Raw genomic sequence first — 25695 nt, 5'->3', positions numbered from 1 at the left:
TGTATATGGAGATAGCTTGTTATTTTCCTGCAATTTTAACAAAGCGAGTCTTGTATGATGTACCTGAGATGCTTTTTGTTTTTGAGAATGGTCTTTTAATTAATCAAACACAAATATAGCTTTACGTGTAAAGTAAAAAAAAAAAAAATCAGTAGTGAAATCTGTGATTCATGCTTACAGTCTTTAGAATGTGAAATCCATTGGCAGGATTTTTAAAATCCTAAAAGTCAGTTATATTTCATGAAACTAGAAATTCTTTAAATCTGACTTTCTTGGCTCTTGAAACATATTTACTATTTATTATCACACATTTATATTCCTTTTGCCTGCTCTGTTTAGTGTACCACTTTTCATAAATGTTTATATTGTTTTCCTGTAATGTTTGATAATTAAATTGTTTAATAATATACAAAATATTTAGTGAATAACTTGTATTTGAAATAAGTGAAGACTACACACTATAATCCTGCTGAAATATCTACTTGTGTTTACTTTTAGATACTATAGGCAAAACATTACTTTTGTCTATTTTACTTGATGCCAATAAAGATTTTGAATATAAAGGGAATTAGTTTGCTGAATATCTTGTGCATCCCAGTTTCTAGTGTTTGTAGCTGTTCTCAGGCTTTCAGTCACAAAAAGAAATGCTGAAGCTGTTGCTTAGCAAACTCCTTACTTTATCAACAGGACATTTCAGAGGATATAATTCAAATTTTGAAACTTGAACCAGTGATCTTAGTGTTCTGATTGATGGAGTTCCTGATGATATCTCAGTAATACCTGATGCATGTGACACCTGCAGTTTTTTTCATTCCTACATCCCATAAAGACAGGCTTTGGGATTAATAGATGTACAGATTAATAGGACACTGTCCATAGTATAAGAACGTACTAAGCATCAGTGAGTTGCTAGTCAAAAAATTAAGAAAATAGGATTTCATTTATTTGAGGAATTTTTCCCCTAGAGTCATTGCTGCTGGCCTTATTCCTGTATCGGATTTGTTCTCTTGAATAGTCTCCAGCAGATACTATATTTAATAAAAATGTTAACAATCTTGACTAACGTTACAGTTAATAATGTAGTGGCAAAGTTTTAATATTCACTAATCTGTTTTCTATTGGTTATCCTGAAAACAGTGTCTTCTTGCCCTATTGGGAGCTCTAAGGACTATAGTGAACAGATGAGGCATTATTTTCCAGGAAATGTCAGCTTTGATGTCTGGAAGCAGATGTGGCTTTCCCCAACTCTGTTTGGGTCCATCTTCTAACTTAACAGGACCTGTAAGTAGCTGACAGATGGTGATACATCTGGAAAGCTCAAAGTATATTCTGACTATACTACCAGCTAGTAGACAGGAAACTTTCACTTCTGCAGTGGTGGTCTTAAAACAGTCACCTTTTAGAGCAAGAAAAAGTGTTAAAAGTTTCTGATTATAAAATTAAAATTAAATCAGCCGTCTTCATAGATGTTTGCACATGGCTATGTGTACTGAAACATGATGTTATGAAACAGCTGATGTATTTGCTGTCTGGTATTTAGAATGCTTCTCAGGGAAAAGATTATTTAAATCTCAATTTCATGTGCATCTTAAATGGAGAATACATAAATCTGTATCTAATCTGACCTTTGATGTTAGGTCCAGAGCAGGGATCAGGCCTTAATTGATGTGCAATTGTTTCCTTCCAGAGATTGATTTTCACTCTTCAGTCAAGCATGGCTCCATGAATGCAGTTTTTCAAGAGCTAAAAACTTCTTCTCCAGCCCCGATACTCTTTCAGTTACTTTTACAGTGATATAGTTTATTTCAACCTTGCATTACTTAGTTCTTCAGAGAAAGAGGAGGAGAAGGAAAAGAAGAAAAGGGAAAGAGCATTCAGATATTAATTTTTTCCACTTACTCTCAGTCCTACTGTCTCCCTTCAGTCTTCCCTGATCTGTGAGGGAACCATCTGTTCCTCTCACCTTCCCATTTTTCCAAGCAGTTGGTCCAGCTTTTATAAAGAAATAATTTTCTTCTTAATATAATGATTTCTCCTCTGAAACTTGCGTAGCTAAGGATGCTCAGCTAACACTCAAATTTCATTGTTGCTCCAAATAGTTCTTTGTGTTTGTTATTGCAAACTCTGTACTGTACAGCAAGTATTTTTTGTCATGCTGACTCCAGGTTATGTTCAACTCCTGGTTTGGACCATCTCACTTAGAAAGTAGAAAATCACTTTTATATTTACCATTTAGAGCACATGGAAGAAAAAGAGATTTAAATGCAAGGCAGCTGTTCTAGCACCATTAGTATGTAGGAGCAACAATAGAGAGATCAAATTTATGAAACTAAAAGGATCTTTGCATTCCAATCACATGAAAGGCAGATGGGCTGTTTGGGTTAGCTGAGCTAAATCCTGTGGGAGTGTGGGAAGCTGAGCTGTATTGTAGATGTGCTGATGTCTTTCAAGGGAGGTAATCAGGCATCCGCAATCACAGAGGATCCCCTGTCTCTGAGGCTAGTGCAATTCTAACATGAAAAGAGGAGAATGACATATTTATGTCTATGGAGAGGGTGCACAGACCTGCTGCAGTAAAAAGTTTGTTTCCTGTGGCTGCCTGCAAGAGCTTCCTCAAAAGGAAGATGATCTGTGAGAGATACTACTCACACAGATTGCAAACCTTGGGTCCTGCACTTCCTCCTGAAATTCTATGGCTTTCACTCAGCAAAAACAAGGAGACCGTATTAAAGTTAAGTTCCTTGATCAAACCTGGCAATCTGAACATGAAGATTTAGCCCTTTGTACAGTTATACTTAAGTAAAAAAATGTCTGCTTAGCTTGTGATAACTTGTCATTTCTACCTACTCTGTGTGAGATTTTGTGTCCTAGAGATTTAGTACATGCAAATGCCACAAGCAATCAGCAGATGATATTTAAACCTCAGTCCTGCAAATATTCAGTGAGGTTCTTTTTGTCATTAGGAACGCAAAGTGAATTTGACTAGATAAATTATTTGCCAAGCTCCACTTTTTAAAAAAGCAGTCATTTTGAGCTGTATAAAGTGATCCTCTGGAGTATCTCACTGAATGGATTATTATGCCAGTCAGCAATGTGTGTTGCCAGGATTATGCATGTAGATAACAGACTGACTGACTGACCATCCAACTGATCAACTTTACTTGCCTCAGATTCAAGGAAGAAAAATTACTGGCAAGTTAAAAACTCCTGGATAACAAAGTTTAAAATAAAAAGGATTGTACTACTTCTAACAATAGCATTGTGAATGGAGACATTGTCATTCTGAATGGAGATCTGCTTGACTCAAATTGAATAACAATGCTGTTTTTCTTCATTAAGACCATTAAAATCTGTAAGGCTATGGGACCTGGATAGACATAAAGGTTTTAAAAAGCAATGAGGAGAAGCTAATGCTCATTGCTGCATGCTTACTTGAAGAGCCCAATTAAGTAAAAGTTTGTGCTAATTTGAGCTCTCTGAAAAATTTGAGCAGAACAGCTTCATCTTTGCTATTGCACTGGTTCAGAAAACAAAACCACATTTTTTTTTCTCAGTATCATCATATAAATATTAATTCTGTCTAGAGAGCAAAATTATTTTTACTATTGTGGCTGGAGATAAATGTTATTCGTACATAACATCAAAAGATAAAAATTAACCAAGATTCATTCTCTGTGCCTCACTGTGCTGTTTCAATGGACTGTCTCTGGGAATACTGCAGTTTTCTATTGTTTCTTGGAAGTACTAATATTAGCATGAAGTGTGGTAAGAATTATTTAAGTACCTAATTGCATGCTCTCTATCTGGCATTTGAATTTTGCATCTTCGGAATTAATCTTTTCAGAGTGCTTTATTTAGTTTCTGTTAATACCCTGTAATTTAATAATTGTAGTGGGAGGCTGAGAAGAATATGGAACAAGGAAAGATTTGCATATTTCTTTGATACATTTCGTTGTGATAGGCTCTGACCTTTTTTTTTCCAGACTGTTCTTAAATAATAGTTTTGCTAGGGCTGGAGTGAGCACCACAGAGCGTGGAGGGATTAGACAGGGAGACTGTTCATCCTTTATTCCACTCATTTGTCATATGACTGAAGGAAGTCTGAATCAGCCAACCAAAGCTCTGCAAAGCAGTATTAAGCAATGTAATTCTTGATTAAATCTTGCTTTCACTGTAGAAATCAGCCTGAGAAAAAGAAAGTTTAAACTAAGCCTAACCGTGAAAGAAGAAAAAGATTCCTTTTACTGTTGCCCTATGACTACAGTGAAAGCACATCTGAAAAAAATTGTGGCTGTGACTTCATGTTTGAGTTTTTGCCTATTAAAACATATTACTACAGGTCTCTGTTTTTTGCACTTGTAACCTAAGTAAAAAAATGGCATGCTAGAAAGACATCTTCTGGAAAGATTGGCTAATGGCTATGTAAACAGCAAATGCTTGCCACATATGGGCATTAGGAGGTTTTATTGCAAAGATTCAGTGACTACTGTGAACAGGATAGAGCTCTGAAATATGGCAGCAAGACAACTCTTTTGGATGAGGCCTGGAAGTAGTTTGGCAAAGTCTTTGGGACCAGAAGCTTTGGGACTGTTGACTCAGGGCTTAAGCAGAGAAACTGCTGCAACAGCTGAGAGACATGGCTGCTTCAGTCTTCTGCAGGCATTTAATGTGATGTGAATGAGGGGAACCCCAAATTTGCCTGTAAGCAAGGGAGTGTCTACAAGGCACCGTTATGGGGGCATACACGTGGTGGAAGAGGATCAGGTTAGAGAATGCTTAAACAAACTGGACATAAATCAGTCTATGGTCCTGATGGAACCCATTTTGACAGAAAAGTTAATTGTCGTTTTTCCAAGATTCACACATTGATAAAATAATACATCATTACAGGACGAAAGATGTTTCTGTTGCTGGCAATATACTGGCTTTTATCTGATGAGCAGTTTTTTGCTCCTAGATATAAAAATAATTATATCTAATTGAAAAATTATTGAAAAATAGGTGTTGGCAAAATGGAAAAAATGCAAAGGAATTTATTTGAGAGGTATGCATTATCTCTAAAATTCTTGATTTAGCGTCTTTATTTCAGCATTTCTGTTTCATCACCTGACTCCTCATCCACTTTCTGTGAAAGAAAATGTTGATTTTTGAGAACATTATAAGCTTTGCTGAATGACTGGAGTTTGACTAAAGATTGAATAAGGATTATTTGCTGGAGAGAGATATTAACATTGAGAACTTCCCAGATATGTGGGTATGTTTGCATGTTTCAGTTGTGTTTTATAAGGACGTGATCTAATATTCTGTTGTGTAATTTTGTCAGTTTCTCAAACTTCAAGAAATGCTTGCTTCAACTGCTGCAGTAGAAAGAAATTGTTCTGCAGCAAAAATACTTGGACAGATTGCAGAAGTCTGTTAAATATTAATTCAGCTAAGGCTGAATATTCAAGATTAATAGCAATGATATATAAAAATACTTTCATGAATTTATTTAAAAAGAGATGTAATGAAATCTAACAAAACTCATAACTAATATTTTAAATAATGAAGTAAAGCTTATAATAATTTGTGTATTTGAGAATAATGTAGATGCAAACACGAAAAGATTCTGTATGTACTTATATATGTACATGTGTGTATGCACATGCAGATGTATGTATGCCCATATATATATTAAAATAGATATAAACATATATAAAGATAACCGAGGAATTGGGAAATAAAGCAGAAAATAAACTGGTCTTGGGCAGCCAGCCTACAGTTTGTGCTTGTCCAAATTACTGGACTTCTGCATTCCTACATCTGTGTGGACAAACTTTTTCACACCTCCATTCCCTGTTATGGGGGTTTTCATGGCACAGAATTATGGCTGGGCATGTATTGATACAGATTGATGGTTTATCTGGACAAGTCGGGAAGCTGGGTCCTGGAGCACGGTGTAGCACGATAAATTAGCAAGGAGGTACAGAAGCAGCGGCTGTGTTCTTACCAAATACGATGGGGGATGGTAAAGAATTCGGAATATTAGGAAATAATAATGACGTCCTCTGTTTGCTGCACTTTTTTTAAGGGAAATATACCTTCTAAATTTATTTTTTTCTGAGTATTTTTCTCTATGCTTTATCATGTGGCCCATTGGCCATGTGGATATTTTGCAGAAAGAATAGAGACAGATATATGAGTAGGGAGGAATAAAGAACTGAGTATAACTAATTTTTCCTTTCATATACATCTTTTCTAGTGGTATATTTCCCCTCAAGAACATTCACAGGGCGAAAACAACACAAGGGCCACTGAAAATATGTAGCAATGTACTGCATGATTCTTCTCCTCATTAATGCAAGACGCATAATATTTGCATGTAAAATATTCCTCAGTATCACTACAGAAAAATAGAAGTACAAGATGACCAATGCAGTGTTTGTTCTGGTGATCTTAGAAAGAGGTTCAGTGCACCACAAAGAACTGTGGCCTAAGTGTTCACAAGAATCCAGTTTTCTTACCCTGTATGTTAGAGGGTTCAAGAGGAAGGTCTGTGGGATGGCTTCTCTGCTCTTCCTAACTGGATAGGTATGCAGTATGCATCAGAAGGACACTATTTCTGATCTCTGGTTGGAGAGTTTTGCAACTGTAAATTCAGTGTGCATGTCTAGTTGGGATCAAAGCTTGATAGAGATTGGTGGGAATATGGGTGCTCATCTGTCAGAGAATCTACGAATGGAAACCTTATTCACTGCACAGGCATTTGTCCTGCCCATGTAATTTAGGACATCAGCAAGTGCATTGTGCTCTGCTGAGAGGCTGCCATGGTCAACATTGAGGGACAGTACCAAAGCTGTTAGTGGGTTCATACCCAGTTCTCTCTCTGTTGCAGTTCATGTTGGCGTACTGCTGTGCTGACAGGCACCAGGTCCCCACTGACCTGACAAGCTGCTATGAGCCTGATCCTGTGGTTGTAAATGTGAGGAAAGGATCCATCATGTTTGGTGGGCTTATTTTAAAAAAGTCTCTATTTCATGCTGGATCAAGTGTTTTTTCAAATGAAGGTTTCAGTACCTATTCAGTTTAATCTTAGATACTTTATTAAAAGATTGGCTCAGGATTTTTTCCTGTTCTTCCTGTTCTTTTGCTGGGAAGATCAGTTGCTATGACCAAAATTAATCAACGTTTCAAGACTCAGGACACACAGATGTAAAGACAAATCAATTTCTGGCCCACTTCTGTTATTACAATTACATGATGGAAAGGAGAATGCACCCAAATGCCCTTGCAAATGAACCCTCCACCCACCTAGCAAGAAAGAATCCAGGCTTAGATTCACAGTGTGTAGCTTGGCTTTGAGTCTATGTATGAGAAAGCTTACTGTAAGACCAAAATTGAATTATCTCTATGTTCAGAAGATAGTTACCCTTACATTCATCTCTGCAATGTCTAATTTCATTTTCAGATTTTTGCGTAGTTTATCTTACCTAATGAAGAATGTTGCCACAGCAGATTATGCTTCTCAGAGAGGAAATCATCTTTACTGGCTTTAAAATGGCTTTCTTCAAAACAGTTCTGGGCAGAATGATATGAGTAGAATAACAAAACAGAGTTTTAGCTTCAAATCCAAATTAGAAAGCTTTATGCTAGTGTTAGTGTATCAGGATTGCATTGTCAGAGAAGGGCAAAATGCTAACAGCATGAGAAAGATTTTAATTTTTGAATATTTAATTCCTAATAAAAGAAAGGCAGAATAAGCAAGGAAGTCATTATTTTTCATCATTTTAGGCTGCAAGTTGTCAGTACATCCAAAAGCATTACAATATGGTTTATCCTTAAACTATGAGCTAATTTGTATTTCAGCACAATTTCAGTGGCTTTGTGCCAGGCTGCTACTTTTGTGTCAGGATAATCGCATTAGGAATAATTCCACCTTTCTTTCACCTGGGTTCCCTGTGTGTGTCCGACATGCCAACTGGAACCCATGAAATCACCACAAAGGTGGTGGTTTCTGATAAATAGTGGCCATCCTCAGCATATATAATTGCTTGCTACAGGTGCTGTGTTTGATTGCACAAAGCCTGAAAGCTGATGGAGTCCTGCAGTTGGACTCCATGGGAGTTGGACCCGTGGGAGCCAAAATGCTCTCCAGCTTCTGCTGTCACTTCTCCCAGCTGGGAGAAGCTGTGGTGGGGTCTGCTCCAAATGCCTCCCCTCTTTGGCACAGGGTGAGGGCCCAAACTCCAGGGTCCCTGTGCTTTTCTGTGCAGCCCTCACTCTGATGTTCCTGCCTTGAAGTGGTCCCCTGTGAAACTCAGGACCTCCTAGCTGCCTCCTGTTGAAATCTCATCTCTTCTGCAATCTTACGTTTTGGAACTTTGCACTGGATAAATTTCTTATTGGAAAAGGACCATTGAATTTAGAAACACATACTCAAAGCTCACTCAGCATTCCCAAATGAGGTCAACTATCTCTGACATGTTAACAAGATGATTTAGAGGCAGCAGAACAATTAATTTTATTCTGGAAACCATAGAGATGGATGATCTCTGGAGAAAAATCTGAGGAGTTTTACTTCAGTTTGTTTTTGAGGAATGGCTTGTACAGGAGAATATGAATTTGTATTCACTAAATTACATATATATTGTATTACAGGGAGTGTATTCCAATAGTAGTGTATATATGTAATTATGCATATACATATACAGCACTATGCAGTAGAAGATGTGAGCAATAGCACTTTCAGGACCCATAAGAAATCCAAAGATTATGCCTTCCCATCCTTCTACCAGTGTTTATTAGTCCCACAGCAATAAGACCACTCTTTATTGGCAAGTGAAGCTATCTCACTTGGCATCTGAGAAGCTTAAATACTAACCAGTCTGTTGCATTTTCTTCTCTCCTTAATACGCAGAGGATTACCCTTATGAAGGGCTACATAAATAGAAAATGTGATGGCTTTAGTGCAGCTAAGCTTGTCTTCTTTTCCTGGCAACAGTTTTAAGCATCACTGTTGCATCCATGTTATGTGTGAATTCCCTTGTGTAAATCCCATTAAGGTTAATAGAATTTTAGTTTTACTGCTTAATAAATTTCAAAGGGGATTAACTGTTAAGAAATATTTAACCAACCGTAATGTACAGAACACAATCCCATACCAGCATGAATATACAGTAGCTGAGACAGAGAAGCTCTATTGGAGACATGATGAAGCAGTTTCTTATTTTATATGTAGAGAAAAGTTTGTACCTTGGCAGTATTTCAGTAACATTTGTGTCTCTTATTGTTTGTTTCTTTTGTCACTTCTACTCCTTTATAAGTGACATTCTTCAAGCTTTTGTCCTTCTAGATTTGAAATAATAACAAATGATTTGAGACACCAGCAGTTCCATGCTGTTGTATCATAATGCAATCTTGTTGTAAAGGAACCACTGGATCCATTCAGGGAATTAAACAGTAAGAGAGCTGCTGTGCAACTGCATGCATTGTAAGAGGATCCCGTGACATTACATTACATGTATTACACTGTATGTGTGTATTTACAAAAACTGCACGTAGCAGTGATTATATACTGTATAAGCTTCACTTTTCCTCCTATTTGCAAATTTAGAGACTCACACTTTGTGAATTTGAAATGGGCTTATAGTATTAAGTATAGATTTCCTTTAAAATGAGTGTACTTGTCCCTCAGGAGCTTTCAGAGACTCAGTTACCTCCAGTTTCCTTTTTCCAAATGCTGTTACATTGGATTTTCCAATTTAAAAAGACGTGCTTAGATAGGTAAACCTGTTCTGTTGGAGACAGGCACACTCCTGAACTTTTTGTCGTTGGTGCTGCTCTGAAGGCAAGGTGAGGCAGCTTAACCATGGGCCAGCAGCCCTTCCTCTGATCTTTTGTAGAGCAATGGCACTCCTGCTGAGTGAGAGACAGCCCACTCTTCCCTGCCTTCCCTACAAAACTGCAAGTATAGCCACCAAATGTAGAAGAAATGTCCAAGTTTTCTAATGCTCACCTCTCTCTGTTTTTCTGCTGGAGTTCTTTGCTTTTTCACGTTGTTGACATCCCTCTGTACATCCTGCTTTTTATTTGAGTTGGGAAGTCTGCCTATGTGTAACTGCAAGTTGTAGACCAGGGCGTGAAGCAGCAGAATATCTGATTAATAGTTACATTCAGCAGACTGACCAAAAATATCATTACAGGTTTCCATATTTCTTATCTCCTAGAGAATTCCATATCCAATAACAATATGACTTTTTCCTTTACATGCCAGCCCTGTAACTCTGCATGTGATCTGAAAGTCAAGCTGGCATCTTTGCTTTTAATGAATTTTCTTCAACAGAGATCTACTTTACAAGATTGCTGCTAAATTTCAGCCTGCATAAAACTGTTTTTACAGCTCTATTACTTCTGCAAAAAGCTGAAGTGAAAATAGAAAGATGTAAAAAAGAAGAAAAACAAGAAAATATTCTTTTTGTCTTCAAAATAGTTAGACTCTTAAGTCCTTAGAGAGACACAAGTGGTTAAAAATAAAATACCATGTCTTCATAGTCCTTTTTAATTGCTATAAATTCTAATAACTACCGACAGTAAACCAATGCAGTAGCATCCATCTGAACAGGCAAGGTGACTTATGCATCTCCATTGCATGTAATATCTTAAAACTGGAAAGTAACTTAGGTATAGATGATTCAAACTAAAAATAGTTAGCTAGGGCCTACAGGAGTGGTGTCACTCAAGATTTCAGCCTATAACCTCACTTTCGTGGAAGGATGGAAACTGGCTCTTTTTCCTTTACTTTTCAGTGCACCAGGTCATGCTTGATTTTACCTTCAATTTCAGCAGGTTTTGGTGGCTGGCTTTGCAAAATCTAAGTATCTGTATTTGTAATACTACCTAAGAATGCTCTCTCTTCAGCATTTTTGTAGTTTTCCATCTTACCTCCATGACTGAAGCTTGCAGGTCTGAGTTATTGCCAACTATGTGACAAAGACATGCAATTTTGTACTTAGTCAGTTCAAGGCATCTTTGTTCAGGGAATGTTCAGGGAGAGTCAGACTGCCCAACTATGTGACAAAGACATGCAATTTTGTACTTAGTCAGTTCAAGGCATCTTTGTTCAGGGAATGTTCAGGGAGAGTTAGACTGCCATGCCTCTGATGCTGACCAATGTAACATGTATATTTGCTGCTGTACTTTTAATAATAAGAGGTACACATTCTTTTTTCCTACAGTTTTTAGAAACTAGTAGATAACTAATGGCTGCAAAATTGTTGCATACTATTCTAACTTTCAAAATGAAAAAAACTGAGGCAAACAACCAAGGTAAATTCACTAACACATTCACAAAGTATGTTTGAAGAATTTATGAAAAGCAGTGAACGGTTGCAGGGATGAACAAATCAAAAGCACTTCAGCTAAATGATCTGTTTTAGACTGGCCCACAGGAGCCAGTATCTCATCACAAGAAGTCATTAAGATGTTGTAAAGTGGCTTCTTCTGCTTACAATATACTTGTACAACAAGTTAATTTTTGGATGGCATGGGATAACTGTGGAGACCTAGCTTACGGCAGATTTTTACTTCTCTGCTTTATAGGTATCTTGAAGTGTCTTGAGGAGTAATTATGAGGATGCTTTCTACGGTCAGGTTTTGTTGTAAACAAATTTAGCACTCTAGTTTTTGGGTTTTTTTGTTTGTTTTATGGAATACTCCTAGCTTTGTTTCCTGTACTTCCACTACCCAGTCTTACTTCTGGTGTTATCTCAATGCTGAGACTTCAAGAAACTAGACATGCTCTATCCAACAAGGAGACTTCAGGTGAGACGATCTTAATACGTAAAAGATAAGAGACCAAGAGTGTCACATGCAGAGGAAGAAATTTTTAAAAATCAATTTCAATTGATCCTTCTTATTTGGACTGTTCTCTGAACTGTCAGAGGTCCCTTTTTTCTTTACTTGAGCAGAGGAGGCATAGCAAAGCTTAAATATGTATATTATATAAATCTTTATTTGGTAATGGATTATTTTATATAATTAAGCTCTATGGATATGGTCTATTTTCCACAGATCCTGCCAAGAGAGTTTCCATTCTGGGGCTTCCTGCTTATTTCTTCCAGCTGCTTCTCTTTCTTATCCCTTCTGTTGTTATTCTCCTCCTGTCTCCTTGTTTTCACTACTGATGGAGGAGAGGCTTGGTTAGACTTTGAAATCATAATATGTTCTTGGCAATTGTTGCTTTATATACTCTTTGTAATTATTCTCCAGCAATTCCAATTGCATTTTCCGGTGGAGGACTTGCATTGTTCAGCCTGAATGCTGAAGGTACAAATAACCTTTTAAGAGAGTTCATAAAAGAACATGCTGGACGTGGAGGAGCAGCACGAGTAACATGCTGGCCAAAACAGTGTTGGCTGTTTTGACTGGAGCAATGCAGGAAAGAATACATTTTTTAACATTTTCTAATTTTCCCACCTAGTCCCTAGCCTATCCTGCAAGGTCTACCTCTTGGTAATCACACCCTGCAAGCCCACTGTCAGCAAAAGTGTGATTTGTGGGATTGTCGTTTTGATATAAATTTTTACTGTAGTGTGGTACTGGATATGCACAAATGTGGAGTATGTGTCCATGCTTGTCTGTGTGCATCCTTGCAACACTCTGTGGTATTAATAATAGGTAGTTTTAAAAGAAAAAAAAAATTCTTTTATGTCTATGAAAGTCATTTCTTTACCTGTTACTGAGATGGCATTAATCCTAGTCTTGTCAGAAGGGAATCGGTCCTCCTCCCTGCAAATATAACAATGGGCATGAAGGCAGCAAAGTGCCATTTTCTCACATGTGAAAGTATTTGCTGAACAAAGTCCTTTGTTTGTTTGTTTGTTTGTCTGCGTGTGTGTTTGTTTTCTCTACTTTTGGAACATATTAGAAAGCATCCTGCTCTTGTTATTTCTTTTGAATAGTCTATTTTCTGTAGAAAGTAATAGCCACATGGTAAACTCCTATTCATCAAACCTGTGCCAAGTATGTGCCGTTTTAAAGCTAAATATATGCTATTTCTTTTTACTTTATAGGAAGCCAAAACACATACCAAGAACACAGCTCTCAGAGGGCTGGTCCTATTTTCAAATGAATATTTACTGTGTGAGGCACTTCTCTGCAACAAGCCGAGTTCGTAAGGGGATGTTATACAAATACAGTACAGATAGCAGTATTTATCCTCTCCTTATGGTGAACTTAGCTTTTAATTGTAAAAACACATTTTGCTATTCTTGGCGTGTCCTGTTTTGCCTAATGCAGTCATACCTGACTCCCTGGTGCTCCCTTTGTTCCTGCATTTTAGGAGGGTATTTCCGGGGTACGAGAAGATTACCATAAAGTGTCTTGTTCTGAGGAATTGATGTGTCAGTACTTAGGAGCTTCTGTGTCAACTATTACATATTTTTTTAGTTGTGATTGGCTGGTGCATTTTTGGTCCCATTTTTCTTTCTTGATGGGTGCCAGGAACTCTTTCATTTTATTGTGTGCTGGTGATGTTTTTCTTCCTTGACCTGGTTAGGATGAGGAGTGTAGATTGGATGGGGCACTGGGCAACCTGATCTGGTGCCTGATTTAGTGTTTGACAACCCTGCTGTGGCAGGGGTGCTGGATCTAGATAATCACTGGGGTCCCTTCCAATGATTCTGTGATGTCTTAAACTAGCTCTCACAGTCCTCTTCTTCACAGCAAAACATCGCCCATTTCAGGGTAGAAGAAGTAAAATAGGAAGATTCCTGGAATTATAGGACCATGTGGTAATTATCTTCCTTTTCCATTATTTTGCTTCATAAGATCTTAAAAATTGTTCTTTACCTTTTTGTGAGGTTTGCATTTTAAATATCTGACACAACCTCTTCTTGTTCAAAAAATGTAAAATGTTATTGAGTAACTGTGCTAGCAAGTCTTGAAACTAGTCTAAATACCTGTGTATTGCAGCAAGGCCAAATTAAGGACATGAAAGCAGTTTTGTCAATTGAATAAGAAAAGCCTTACAAAGAATTGAGAGTAGTCTGAAGCAACAGTTATTTCTCTTTAATCACAGGGAAAACAGTTCTATGCTGCCTGTAAACTTATGGTCTGAGGAGTTCCAGTAACTGAAAAACGAAACTAGGAATAAAAGTAGTAATATCATTTCTTTCTTGGACACTTGAACTGAGCTTGACTTGCAAGTACGGCTTGGATCTGTGAACGGGGGGAAGACAAGTCAGTCCTGCTAATGATTTTTTCATTTAGAATATGAGTTTGATCTCCGTGAAACGAAATGAAAATCTATCCTTTGTTGATGTTGGTATTTGTTGTTTTGAAGTTGAAATATTGGCCTTCGTTATCAAACTTCTGAGGGCTTTTTGTTGTTGTTTGTTTTTAATTGCAGTATTTTCTCATCGAAAGTCAAAAAAGCCTGATTTTCGAGTGTCAGCTGCATTAGTGACTTCTTCAATGAGAGAGCAGAAAGAAATACTCCTCTCTGATCAGAACTGATGGTATGTCTGCATGAAAAGGTGGTGAAATCTTCAGAAATCAAGCTCCAGAGTAGACACACACTTTCATAGGGAAAGAATACTGCATCTGAGAGTAAGCAGGACACAGAACTCTTTCATGTTGAAGACATCCTCAACTAGAATATAAAAATAAATGTGAAAATCCATCATGTTGCTTAATTTTTCACCAAACAGTTTGCACTTGATAGGGTGAATCAGTGTGCAGTGTACACAATGAATTCAAAGATTAAAATGCCATGACTTAGACAACTGAAAAGAAAAATGTAAAATTGTACCAACCAGTAATCTTCACAGAGCAACATATAAGCCAGCGTTGTTGCTTTTTTATAGGTAGTTTGTCTTTCAAATTTATAAGGGACAGGCCTTTTTACTGCCCATCTTTCAGTAAACGGAGAGGCAGCTAGTTTGCTAAAAAGTCAGTAAGTATTTCAGAATTTGGGGCCCCAAAAAAACAAGTTCACCTCTGATTTTTCTTAGTGGGTGCAGTAGGATGTCTGTTCTTGACACTGGCATAAATCTGTTGTGTAATGTGGAGACAAGAATCAGCTCTTGTTTCTTTTGCACTGTAAGCACAGCCAACAACTGATGCAAGAAACTCATTATTATTTTCACAGAGTTTTTTTTTCCATTGCCTCCCAGGCACACCAGCAGCTGGTTCAGCATCCAGCCCACCTGGAGGTGAGAGGCAATGGGGACCCTCTAAAATAGATGTGCTGCTCCAGGAGAAGTGTCCACCCACTGCCAACTGACTCTCTTTAGGAGTTTCCAGCTGTCCATCACCAACTGTTCCAGCCCCTTCAGCCCAAATAAGGTGCTGAAACATCTGGCCAAAGGAAAGTAATCAATTATCATTTCTGAGATAGAAACAACCGACTAGGTTATCAGGTAACCACCCCCCTGTAATCCTTCACGTAGTCTGAAGGCATAGGCAGTTTGCATATGTACAACTTTTGCTATTGCTTTAAGGGGGGCCTGGGGGCAGTGGAAAACTTGGATAAGGGGAAATCTAGCACTTGCTGATGCTGCTCCTTGGATTCTGCCTGCTTTCTCTCAGTGGAAGTAGTAGAGTAACTGGAAGGATTCCTCTCTTCTGCCTTCTTATGTCTTAAACATAAATGTAAAAGATAATGTTCTGAGTAGATGCTGCTGCGGGACATGCACTCTGGCTCCATCCATCTTCTAGAAGGAAAACACTTTTGTTTACCTTTGCCTGCTTCTGGATTTGAAAATATATGTATTTTTTGCTTTTCTATTCTATTATTTCTACTTTTATTGTCTATTATTAAATAAAACTTTCTATTATTTTTATTATATTTCTATTATTTCCTAAAAATTCTTGTGCTTTTTGTAGATAACTTTCCAATAGTGTCAACGGTTTACGGGCATTAGGCCCGATTCCGTGACAAAGGGGACGGGGGACCCAAGGGCCCACGTCCCGGGAAAAGGGGAAAGGGGAAAAGGGTAGGGAGATGGCCCTGAGAGCAAAGAACAGCGGCAACAATCTGAGGAGAAACAAACTAATTTACTAAATAAAATATCGGAATGCAAAACAACACACTATAATACAATATAATTACAATTTAAGCTGATAAATCCAACACAGAGAGAGAGAATGTCCCAAAATCAAGGTAGGCCTTACTCTACTACTGACGATAAGACGGCTGGAGAGCGAGGTGCTGCCAAGACGAGAGACGGCGGAAAAAGGGACGAGGTCTCGTGATCTGCAAGTTTTTATACTGCAAGCTTCTATCTTTTCCCTCCGGCTGGAAAATGGTAACAAAGGAGCAAAGTACTGTGGGGACTGTCGTAGTCCTTCTCTTCTGAGAACTAAGTATGTCCACTACATGATGTTATGATGTGGAATACCAATAACCGAAAATCACAAAACCATGACAAATAGCGAACACAAAAAGTAAAGTAACTGATATTACCTGGGTAGTAATGTGCATCCTCTCCAAGCAGAAGGTGTACATCCAAGATCTGTTACCACTGCTAAGCATATGGATAAGGGTCACTAATGGCTTTTCCATTCTTTCAATAGCCCACATCACCCAAACATAAAGTTGTGTCAATGACTGAACTCCTTTTCGCATTTGCCCAAGCCAGCTGCATCCCACAGCAGCCCAGTCATCTCTCTCTGCTCTGTCAATGTATATTCGTACCTGCTGTGATGACATCAGTATTTGGTACTAGGGAGTCATCCACTTTATGCTTGAATGCACTACCTTCCTGCTCCTTCCACCCTGGGGCTTTTAGCCTGACAGGGCAACTGTTCATTCAGCTGCTCGAGAGAGCAGCATCCTTTATACCTCCGCGTTGCCGTCTGGCACTGTGGGGTGCATGCCCCCTGGGATGCCAAATCTTGTCCCACTGGTTGCTTAGCAGCACAGTGATTCACACTATCAACAAATATGGGAGGGTATTCTCCTATTAAACTCACAGTTGTTGTGGTATTTCTTAATATTGACTTGCTTTACATTTCTTTATAGGGGAATGAACTTGTTCCAATATGTCTGCAAAAGACAGTGTAAGGTCAGTGAAAAGAAGCCTTCACTTTCCAATAGTCAGTGTCTATATATAAATTGGCTCTTGATGCTCATCAAAGAACAAGAAATATTGGATATGCTCTAAATGTCCATTGCATTTTTGAGCCAACTACCTGATGGAAGTCATCACTTATATGTAAATGAACTGTCAATGACTTGCCTCCGTTGGCAACCGCTGGACTGTGAAGGGTACGTCTTAATAAGAACCAAAGCTCTTCACAGACTTTGATTTACTGGAAATAAAATAGAAAAGTCCTCTGAGACTGCAAAGGACACTTGTTTCAGATAAAATGTCTAGACAGTAGCAATATATTTGGGGCTTTTATTATAGCAAACCTGCAAATTAGAATAGAGTGCTGAGAAAGTTCCTATGACCCAGCTGAGTTCAAAAACACTGTTTGAGACTGATCCTTGAAACACACTCAAATTAAGTTCATGAGTGTTCAAAAAGGGAAAGAAAGGATGTACAAGGTCAACGTTCAGGTTTGCTAGAACTCCAGAACTGACCAGATTTTACGTTCTCTCTGACAAGGAGGGATTTGCAATGTAGCTGTGGTTAGAATCAGTTAAAGAAAACAAAAATCACGCATTGTGTTTCACAGCATCAGGTAACATTCTACTTTACAGTACAGCTCTGGGTGATAGCTTCCTTTCTTTGATTATTGAAAATAAAACACAAGAGAAAGAGTAATTCTGTTAATTGTTACATTTTAGGGAAGAAACAATCAAAATGAATCTGACAGCATGTTTTGGCAAAGATGTCTGTCTTTTAAAGATGGCAAGTCATACGTGGAGATACATACCCTACCACCACTTGTCCCCACATGCTATCTTTTGTATTGGTAACTCTGACTTTGTTAAGGAATACTTAAGTCACTAATTTTCAGAGAGTCAGTGCATTCATAGTTGAGTTTTCACGTACATGAAACAGCAACTCTAGGAGGTGGTAACTGCCTGGGAACCTCTGTGAGACATTGCATCAGATACTTAAAAAGTCAGGTTTGTTAGCTGTCAGTTTTTTCACAATTCAGGTTTATAATCCTAGGGGGTGTGTAACTCCTATTTGACATGGGTCTCAAGGTAGGGACTTGGATGATGTGCAAGTTTTTCAGTGGAAGAGTAAGGTTGTGTTCACATAGAAGGCTGAATAGTTCCTATTGACCTGAACGAATTAATCTATTAGCCATTTCCATCCAAATAGAAAACGAGAAGTACTTCCAGAGGATCAGACTGAGTCTGCAAGCATTCTGAAATGCTGTCTCTGAGAGGTACGGAAGGCTCCTTCCAATTCAGCTGGCTGCTAACCCTGAAAGCTGAACAGTCTCAGCTGGGGTCCTTTCGAGTGCAGGGAAATCTAGATTCAGTTCTATGCATGTGTACCTAGGTAGTCTATTAAGTGACTGCAGTCTATGGTTTTAATTCAATGAAATTAATATTACTCCTAAGGTTAAATGGTATACATTGCCAGTGTGGTGACTACATTAGCTGTAGTTGTACCAAAAATAGAATTTATTTGATAGTAACTGAATTTCTACATAGTCCAAGAGATGAGTCATCAGATAATGTCCACAGAGATAAATTTTATTTATACTTTCAGAAGATTAATATTCACTGTTTTCTGAGTCTAAGGGTAACCATAATAAAAGATTAAATCTAATAAATGTATCTGGATAATCAGAATGTCTTCTGAGGATTCTTGCTGATTCAATAGCCGTGATCATACCATGTTTTCTTTTATCCTGTCGTATGACTGTTAAATTCCACTACAAATGCAAAATTAATAGATATAAGTATACAGGTGTAACTTGATACAGTTTATATTAGATTGTTTATAGACTTTTCAAGAAGATTTTGTACCCCCTCTATCCTGTTATGCCATCCTTTGAATGTTTGACACCTCTCCTTTGTGAGAGAGTATAAAGTGTGAGAAAATAGCGTTCAGTATTAGAAAACCAAATCTAAAAAGCACGAAGAAATCAGATATTGAATATTAGCATTAAATGACCAAAGGGCAATATTCCTATCTGTATCCCTGTTTTGATGAATGTGATTAAAATGTTATCTGCCATCGCAGAAATTGTCAAAAGGGCTGTTGTCCCTGGTGCTTTGACATTATACCTATGAGCAGTATGGTCTTGTAGTAGTTTCACTGCCTGAAGTATTACCTGGAATATCTATTTTGTGTTCAAGTAAGTGCTATATTTAGAACCTTTTTTATTCTGCTTAAAGTATACAGTACACTAGACCTTAACGTACCCTCTAAGTGTACAGACATGGCACTGAAGATGTGGGCTAAAAATAGTTATTACTCTAGAAGCAATAATTTGTTTGAAAGCTGTTGCCTGCATTCTCAAGCAGTAGTGAATGACTGGGACATGCATTCCTTCTCTGCTGGAGAGAAGCCTCCTCAGCAGATCCTCTTCTGCAGTTGGCAAATCTGAAATTTGTACAAAAGCAGTAATAGAAAAAAGTCAGGAAAATTTCAGCATGCCATTACCTCCTGCAGGAGGATGAAGTACTATTTGTGAATTCCTCTCAACAATAGTTACTTTCAGTGCTTTATTTTCTCCATTGGGAATAAGGTTTCAGTATTATTATCACTATTATCAGTAGGAGTAGCAGGGAAGAGGAAAAATAAAATTGTTTATTATTGGACCAATCAAGCTCAGCTAGATGAAGGCCAAATTGTTTTTTGCTTGTCTGAGTTTGATTTTTTAGTCAGTCTGGATGTGTTTTTTGTTTAGCAGAGAACTTCAGTGAGGAGTATGTTGTTTTATGACTGAGGCCAATAGAAAGTCATTGGCATAATAAAACTGCAGATTTTACAATTTCAACGCAGCTGCTCTGTGACTTTTAAGCAACTGTGAAATCACATTGTTTAAACTGTGTTTATAAGGACTGCTGTCTGGATCCATCTTTTCTCTCTCTCTCTCTCTCTTTTTTTTTTTTTCTGGGAGAATTCACCAGAAATCCTTCAGATCAACAATTGGTATTGCAGCCCAACCATCTTAATGGGTGTTCACAAAACTCCATTTAGAAGTAACCACTTGATCACCCGATGTTACACACTCATTTATGAAAATGAAAAGGATGTTACCATCATCAGTGATATTATCACTATAATCTACAAGTTTGTTGATACTACTTCACCTGTGAAAAGGCATTTGTTTAGTGACAAACACGTGTGTTTGAATGACACATTGATTAAGTACAATGCCCTGAGCAAACTAGCATTTAAATTGTTTATACAACTCTCTTATGACTTCTTACATTGCAGCAGTTGGTAATATTTCAACATGTTTTTATACGGTGTTATACAAAGTACAGGCAACTCATTTATAAGAAATACTGTTTGCTACTCTTGGATCAAATTCTTCGCAGTGATGAGCTGGATTCTGGACATACACTGCAGCCAGGGGTAATGCCTTCCTCCCATGAACAAGCACCTATGAAGGTGAGTATTTACCTAAGTGGTATCTAAGTGGTTTTCCTGATGTCACAACACTTAAGTAAATTTACTTATTTATTGAATTGAGCCTTAGGTTAGATTTTAGGTCTAAAATGAAAAATTTATATGACAAAGCTGAATCTTTTTTTCCCCACCTTTACTTACTAATACACTAGGTGTCTGTGTATGGCATCTCTTGATGGTGAGTCTTGAGGGTTCAGCCTGCCATGGTCAGACCCCACTCCATTGGACACGACTGCAGGTGGGTAAAGTTGTGTATTTGGGATAAAAGGGGGCTAGTGATTTGGTGAAGAGTGGCATGAAGCCAGCAGGTTTTGTGTGCTTGACAAAAGAGTAGTGACAAAGAGTAGCTTGCCTACAGTAGGGTCAATATCAAGTTACAAGGTAGGAGCTAGTCCTTATGGTGACTGACCCTTAAAATTGAGAAGACCAATAGGTCAAGAGTCCTGTAGAAAACTGGAAATCTAGTTCAGAGGGTTCTGTGTGTTTTGTTTGGCTTTTGAACTTTGCTGAGAGCCTCAAAAGAGGAGTCCAGCAGCTGCTGCCCTGAAAGGAAAATGAGATGAAGAGGAGTCTCTGGAGAGACAGGAAAAATGTGACAGAGCATTTGAATTGGAGACAGCAAGGTTGTGATGCATTCTGAAAAGGGCATAGACTTCAGAAAAACCTACAAAGTAAACCACATACACCTTTATGGGTATTTTCTGGGATAAAAGAACTGAGGATACCATCAGGATGATGTACACAAAGCATATGATCAGCACAAAGGGTGAAACTGGAAACTATGAGAGCTCAAATGGAAGGGATTGTATAACAATTGTTAAACTGTTTCTTATGACTTAAAAAGTAGTACAAAGGAATAAGATTATCCTTTTATCTTTGGCAGATTAGCTCTGTTTGTTGTGTCTGATTCCAGGGGTCAAATCTTTTTACTTACAAAAGTTCTAATCAAGAACATCTTGTGGGTCTCAGTGGAGTTATTCTAATTGTGGAGAGAAAAAGGAAAGTTTACTTCCAATACTTTTTTTCCTTTTTTTTTTTTTTTTTTTTTGCATGTGACAGCCCACAGGTCATGAGACAAAAGTATGGTTCCATCTTCTTAGGCAGGGAAGTAGCTGCACCAAAATAAATGTGTGTTTCAAGACCATCTCTCAGAGTTACACCAACCCTAAAGCTGCCAAAAGGTTTTTACATGCTTGCCAGCCTCTCCCATGTAGGGGACATACTTAGCACTTGGTAGCCTGAAGCTCATAAGGCAGATAGAAAGGATGTACATTCCCATGGCATTATTGCTTTGAAATGCAGGGTATTTTCAGAGTGTGGATGCAAGAAAGCTTTTGGTGCTCTAGAACAATCCTTGACTTTTATTAACAAGAATTCCTCTCTGTGTCATTAATATGTTAATCAGCAGTGGTTGTTAATTCCTGCACTTGGATTTGAACTATGTCTCCTGCACATTAAGGAGGAAAAAGAGAAACTTACCCTTTCTCAGTGCTCCTGCACAACAAAGGAGACACCGTATAGCCTGCAGTGCATAAAATGAGGGGGTTAATGCACAAAAATGTACTGCTGAGATAAAACCTTGACTCAAGTCTGATATATTTTTTAATATGCTTACACAAACAATAACTCAGAGGTTCTGTTTCTATTTACTTTTTGCATTGCACAAAGAAAACCAAAGTGCTATTAGTCTTTCTCACTCATTTCTTTGCCATCTTAAATTAAGATAAATTGCTTATTCTTGTCCCTTAAACAGTAATACTGCTCAGATATATAACTGGGATCTCCCTCTGACAAGTTTTAATTACAGAATGAGTCAAGCTGGCATTTACCTAGAAAGTTCACACATGCAAATACTCTAGCGTCAGACTCCATCTCTGCTGCATTAAAAAAAACCCAGCAAGCTGGATTTCACAAAGGCGCAGAAGATAAAGTGAGGCATTTGCACTGAACCTGGAACACCAAGCACCATTAAAAACCTTCCCAACAATCCAGGTGAGAAGATCAAGGCAACCTTATATGCAAGGAAGGGAAGGGAACACTGATGCATCAGGAGTGATTCCTTGTATCCACGCATAAGGGTAGAATAGGAGTGGAAAGATGGATGGGAAGGAAGAAACTGGCATATTCACAAGCTGAGAAAAGCAGAGGGCCCCACTATTGTCTCAAAAGAGAAAGTCTGTTTGAAGTGGGAGTTTTCCCAGAGGTTTTGACAGGGTTGGAGAACCAGTTTACATATGTATGGTTCTAAGAACAGGATTACGGCTAACACTTAGCATGTTTCTAATTTGTGGGAGTGTATTGTTTCATAGCTGTAGAATGAATAAAGGATGAACTTGGTACTGACTATCTACTGCTGAGGACAGGATTCATCTCTGTTTGTTAATACATTCTTATGCACAGAACATAAATATGAAAAAAAAAGGTGCAATAAAGCCTGCATTTCCATTTGTGTCTCTCAAGGCTGCTACTTTGCTTACAGCACAGGCATCAGGCAGCTTTAAAGGCAGCTCCAGAGCTGGGATCTAGAGAAAAGTGCAGAAGGGCTATAAAGTACCCATAATATGTACTTGGAAAGTGAGAAGAGGGAGCAGAGTAATGTATGAGCTTTCTGGCCACAATGGAAGACCTGTGTCTCTCTGACCTTCCTGCAGTTTCCAGTGTCTTGTATGCACACTGTGATGCTTGACCTGCTAATTATTTGTAAGCTTAAGAGCTTTGATATTGTGGCATTAAGAAATGTAAGCAGTGATGGAGAGAGCTCTTCCAAAATTACAGGGGCCCTGTTAGAGTTCAGCCACTTACTGCTGCCCTGGCATACAGCCAAATGAGTTTATCTCTTCTGTTCACATCAAACCTACTTGCTGTAAGTATACCTCAAATAAAACATGTTCAAATTGTAGTAAGTTCTTGCAAAGGTAGCAAAATCATGTTTTAACTTTGAATTGATGCACTGGAATGTAAAAGATTATTGCAGTACTTTGGTATTATGTAACTGACGGCGCAGCATACAGAAAAGCAAATACTGAGTTCACAGTGCTTGAAGAAATGATTTTTGAGAGTCCCAGAAAGATATGAGCACGATGGGTTAGGATGGGGCTGCATAGCAGGGACTGACTTCTAAATGACATGAGCACCTTTAGACCTACCCACTAAAACGAGAATGGATTCATAGTTCTTATCTTCCTGTTCAGCAGAAACAGAAAGAAATCAGGAAGAACAAAGTCCTGAGATTACAAGGTTATGAAAAGTCAGAGCTCTAACCTTTCATTAGAAGTGAGGATCTGGCAACATTTACAAGGGCTGCTCTGAAAGTTATGCCTCCCATTTTTTTATGTTGGCCCACAACATCAGAGGCAGATGTTGGTGGTACGACAGTAGAGGCTGAATCTTCCCACTAGTATTCCGTTACATTTTGTTGGCATGAGGCAGATGGCAGCAGAGGAACAGTCTGACAGAATGGTGTCTGACTTGGAAGCGTGTATGAAACAAAGGTGTGTCACTGAATTCCTCCATGCGGAAAAAAATTGCACCCACTGACATTTATTGACGCTTGCTGAACATTTATGGAGATCAAACAGTGGATGTGAGCACAGTGAGATGGTGGTGGGTGATGTGTTTCAGCACTGGTGTCAGAAACAGTGGGTCTCCTCTGGTCCAGATGTTGATGAGCGTGGCACCCAGGCTCTTGTTCATTGCTGGTGAGAATTCATAGCTACTGGTGGGGACTATGCTGAAGAATAGTGTTTTTTAGCTGAGAATTTGATCTATCAAAGAGTGTTATTGTGTTCTTCTATCTGTTTTAATTTCCATGGAAATAAATAGGAAGCATTATTTTGGAACAACCTATGTATATACTTTGCTCTGGCTTCAGAACATGACATGCATGTTGTTTTCCACAAAACAAAGAGAAGGTGGTGTTTTATTAATGGCACTTGGTCTGCTTTTGCTTCTTTCTGTTTTCTCCATTTGCTTTATTCTTTCTCAAAAACCTGTTGCGAGAACTGGGAGGGAGAACTGCAGGGATATAACTGTAAAATCTACCTTTCAGAAAACAAAGGTAAACATGTATTAAAAAGCAGGGGAATGCTTGATAGCCTACAAATTTATAATTGAAAGAATTACTGTTTAGTTCACTCTAAATTGTTCTAATCCCAAGACAAAAATCGTCCTGGATTCCAGGAACTAATAAATCCATCAATCAGCAACCAAGGGATAAAAACACCCAAAACTGCCAATAGGAAATGAAAGATAATAGCAAAAGGCCTCTGTTGAAAATAAATGTTTGTCAAATGTGAAAAGGTAAAATTGGCAGAATCCGGTGTCAGTCACAGTATGCCATTTAACTATGGATTTCTATGCTCTGATAGTTTTGTGTAACAATCCTTTAATGAAGTTTCAATGAATCCATTTGAAAAAAAAAAAACAACAGTTTGGCTGAATTTTAATCCATGAACTAAAACTGATCTGATCTGATTTTGCAGCAAAAGTATCCGAGAGTGGGTACAGTGCAGCTTTTTCATTCATATCACATCAGCCTCTGGAGCTGATCCAGGTGCGGTGGAGGTTTACATGCAAACGTGACTCACTGAGGGTCTTCCATTCACATCTGATCTGCTTCCAGATCTGATGTCAATGGAGGCAGTGTATATCCTATGCTGCTGCTCTCCAGCTTGGCCTCCCTCCAGAAACTTAATGTTTTTCTTCAGTTGCATCCGTACTTCTGAGGAAAAAGAGAATGACATCCGTATGTTTAAAATTAAAGCAGAGTCAACATTTTGAGTGAAAAAAACACTCGTGTTTGTAGACCTGCAGAAATACGGTGAAAGGGTAAAATTCTTGCAATAACAGTTTTGATCCCAAAGCTGCTGAGGCCATTGTGTCAGTTATATTTAGTTGAAAGAGATCAGCAGAAAGATGCATGTAGATTGCTACGGTTTTCCTTTGGTAGCTAAATTTTGGTCCATATTCTTTACTGTATTTTTTTTTCTTAAGTCAAAGATGTGAATTTGGCAATAAGTCAGAAAATTCATATTTAAAATACGTGAAAAAGCAGTTAACTTGAAAAGCTAGTGAAGGCATCTAGAGAGGGGAGACCGGGATTCTACCATCAGCCTTTTGATGCACTTGAACATGGCTCCAATGTGTTTTCTGAGGAGAAATTTGG

At 38.2% G+C, this 25695-nt stretch overlaps 1 protein-coding gene and 1 long non-coding RNA gene across 15 annotated transcripts in view; both read left to right on the top strand.

Moving 5' to 3' along the window:
- IQCM (IQ motif containing M) overlaps nucleotides 1-15826 on the top strand; it is a 189092-nt gene extending 173266 nt beyond the window's left edge. For 11 of the 12 annotated variants that reach the window (XM_021396554.1, XM_021396553.1, XM_021396552.1 and 8 more), the window contains 2 exons: nucleotides 14387-14495; nucleotides 15153-15826. In XM_021396554.1, the coding sequence (XP_021252229.1) occupies nucleotides 14387-14493 (107 nt within the window). In that variant the 3' untranslated portion in view covers nucleotides 14494-14495; nucleotides 15153-15826. Of the gene's footprint in view, nucleotides 1-13701; nucleotides 13770-14386; nucleotides 14515-15152 lie in introns of those variants that run through there. The other variant, XM_021396550.1, reaches the window with a different exon arrangement.
- LOC110398912 overlaps nucleotides 16319-25695 on the top strand; it is a 78829-nt gene continuing 69452 nt past the window's right edge. For 2 of the 3 annotated variants that reach the window (XR_002438746.1, XR_002438744.1), the window contains exons 1-3: nucleotides 16319-17045; nucleotides 20387-20513; nucleotides 20684-20769. This is a non-coding gene — a long non-coding RNA (uncharacterized LOC110398912). Of the gene's footprint in view, nucleotides 17046-20107; nucleotides 20514-20683; nucleotides 20770-25695 lie in introns of those variants that run through there. The other variant, XR_002438745.1, reaches the window with a different exon arrangement.

This window comes from Numida meleagris, chromosome 4 (genome assembly GCF_002078875.1).
Source record: "Numida meleagris isolate 19003 breed g44 Domestic line chromosome 4, NumMel1.0, whole genome shotgun sequence".
Classification (NCBI taxonomy): domain Eukaryota; kingdom Metazoa; phylum Chordata; class Aves; order Galliformes; family Numididae; genus Numida; species Numida meleagris.
Note: the sequence above shows the minus strand (reverse complement) of the source record. Positions and strands in the feature narration are given on the sequence as shown.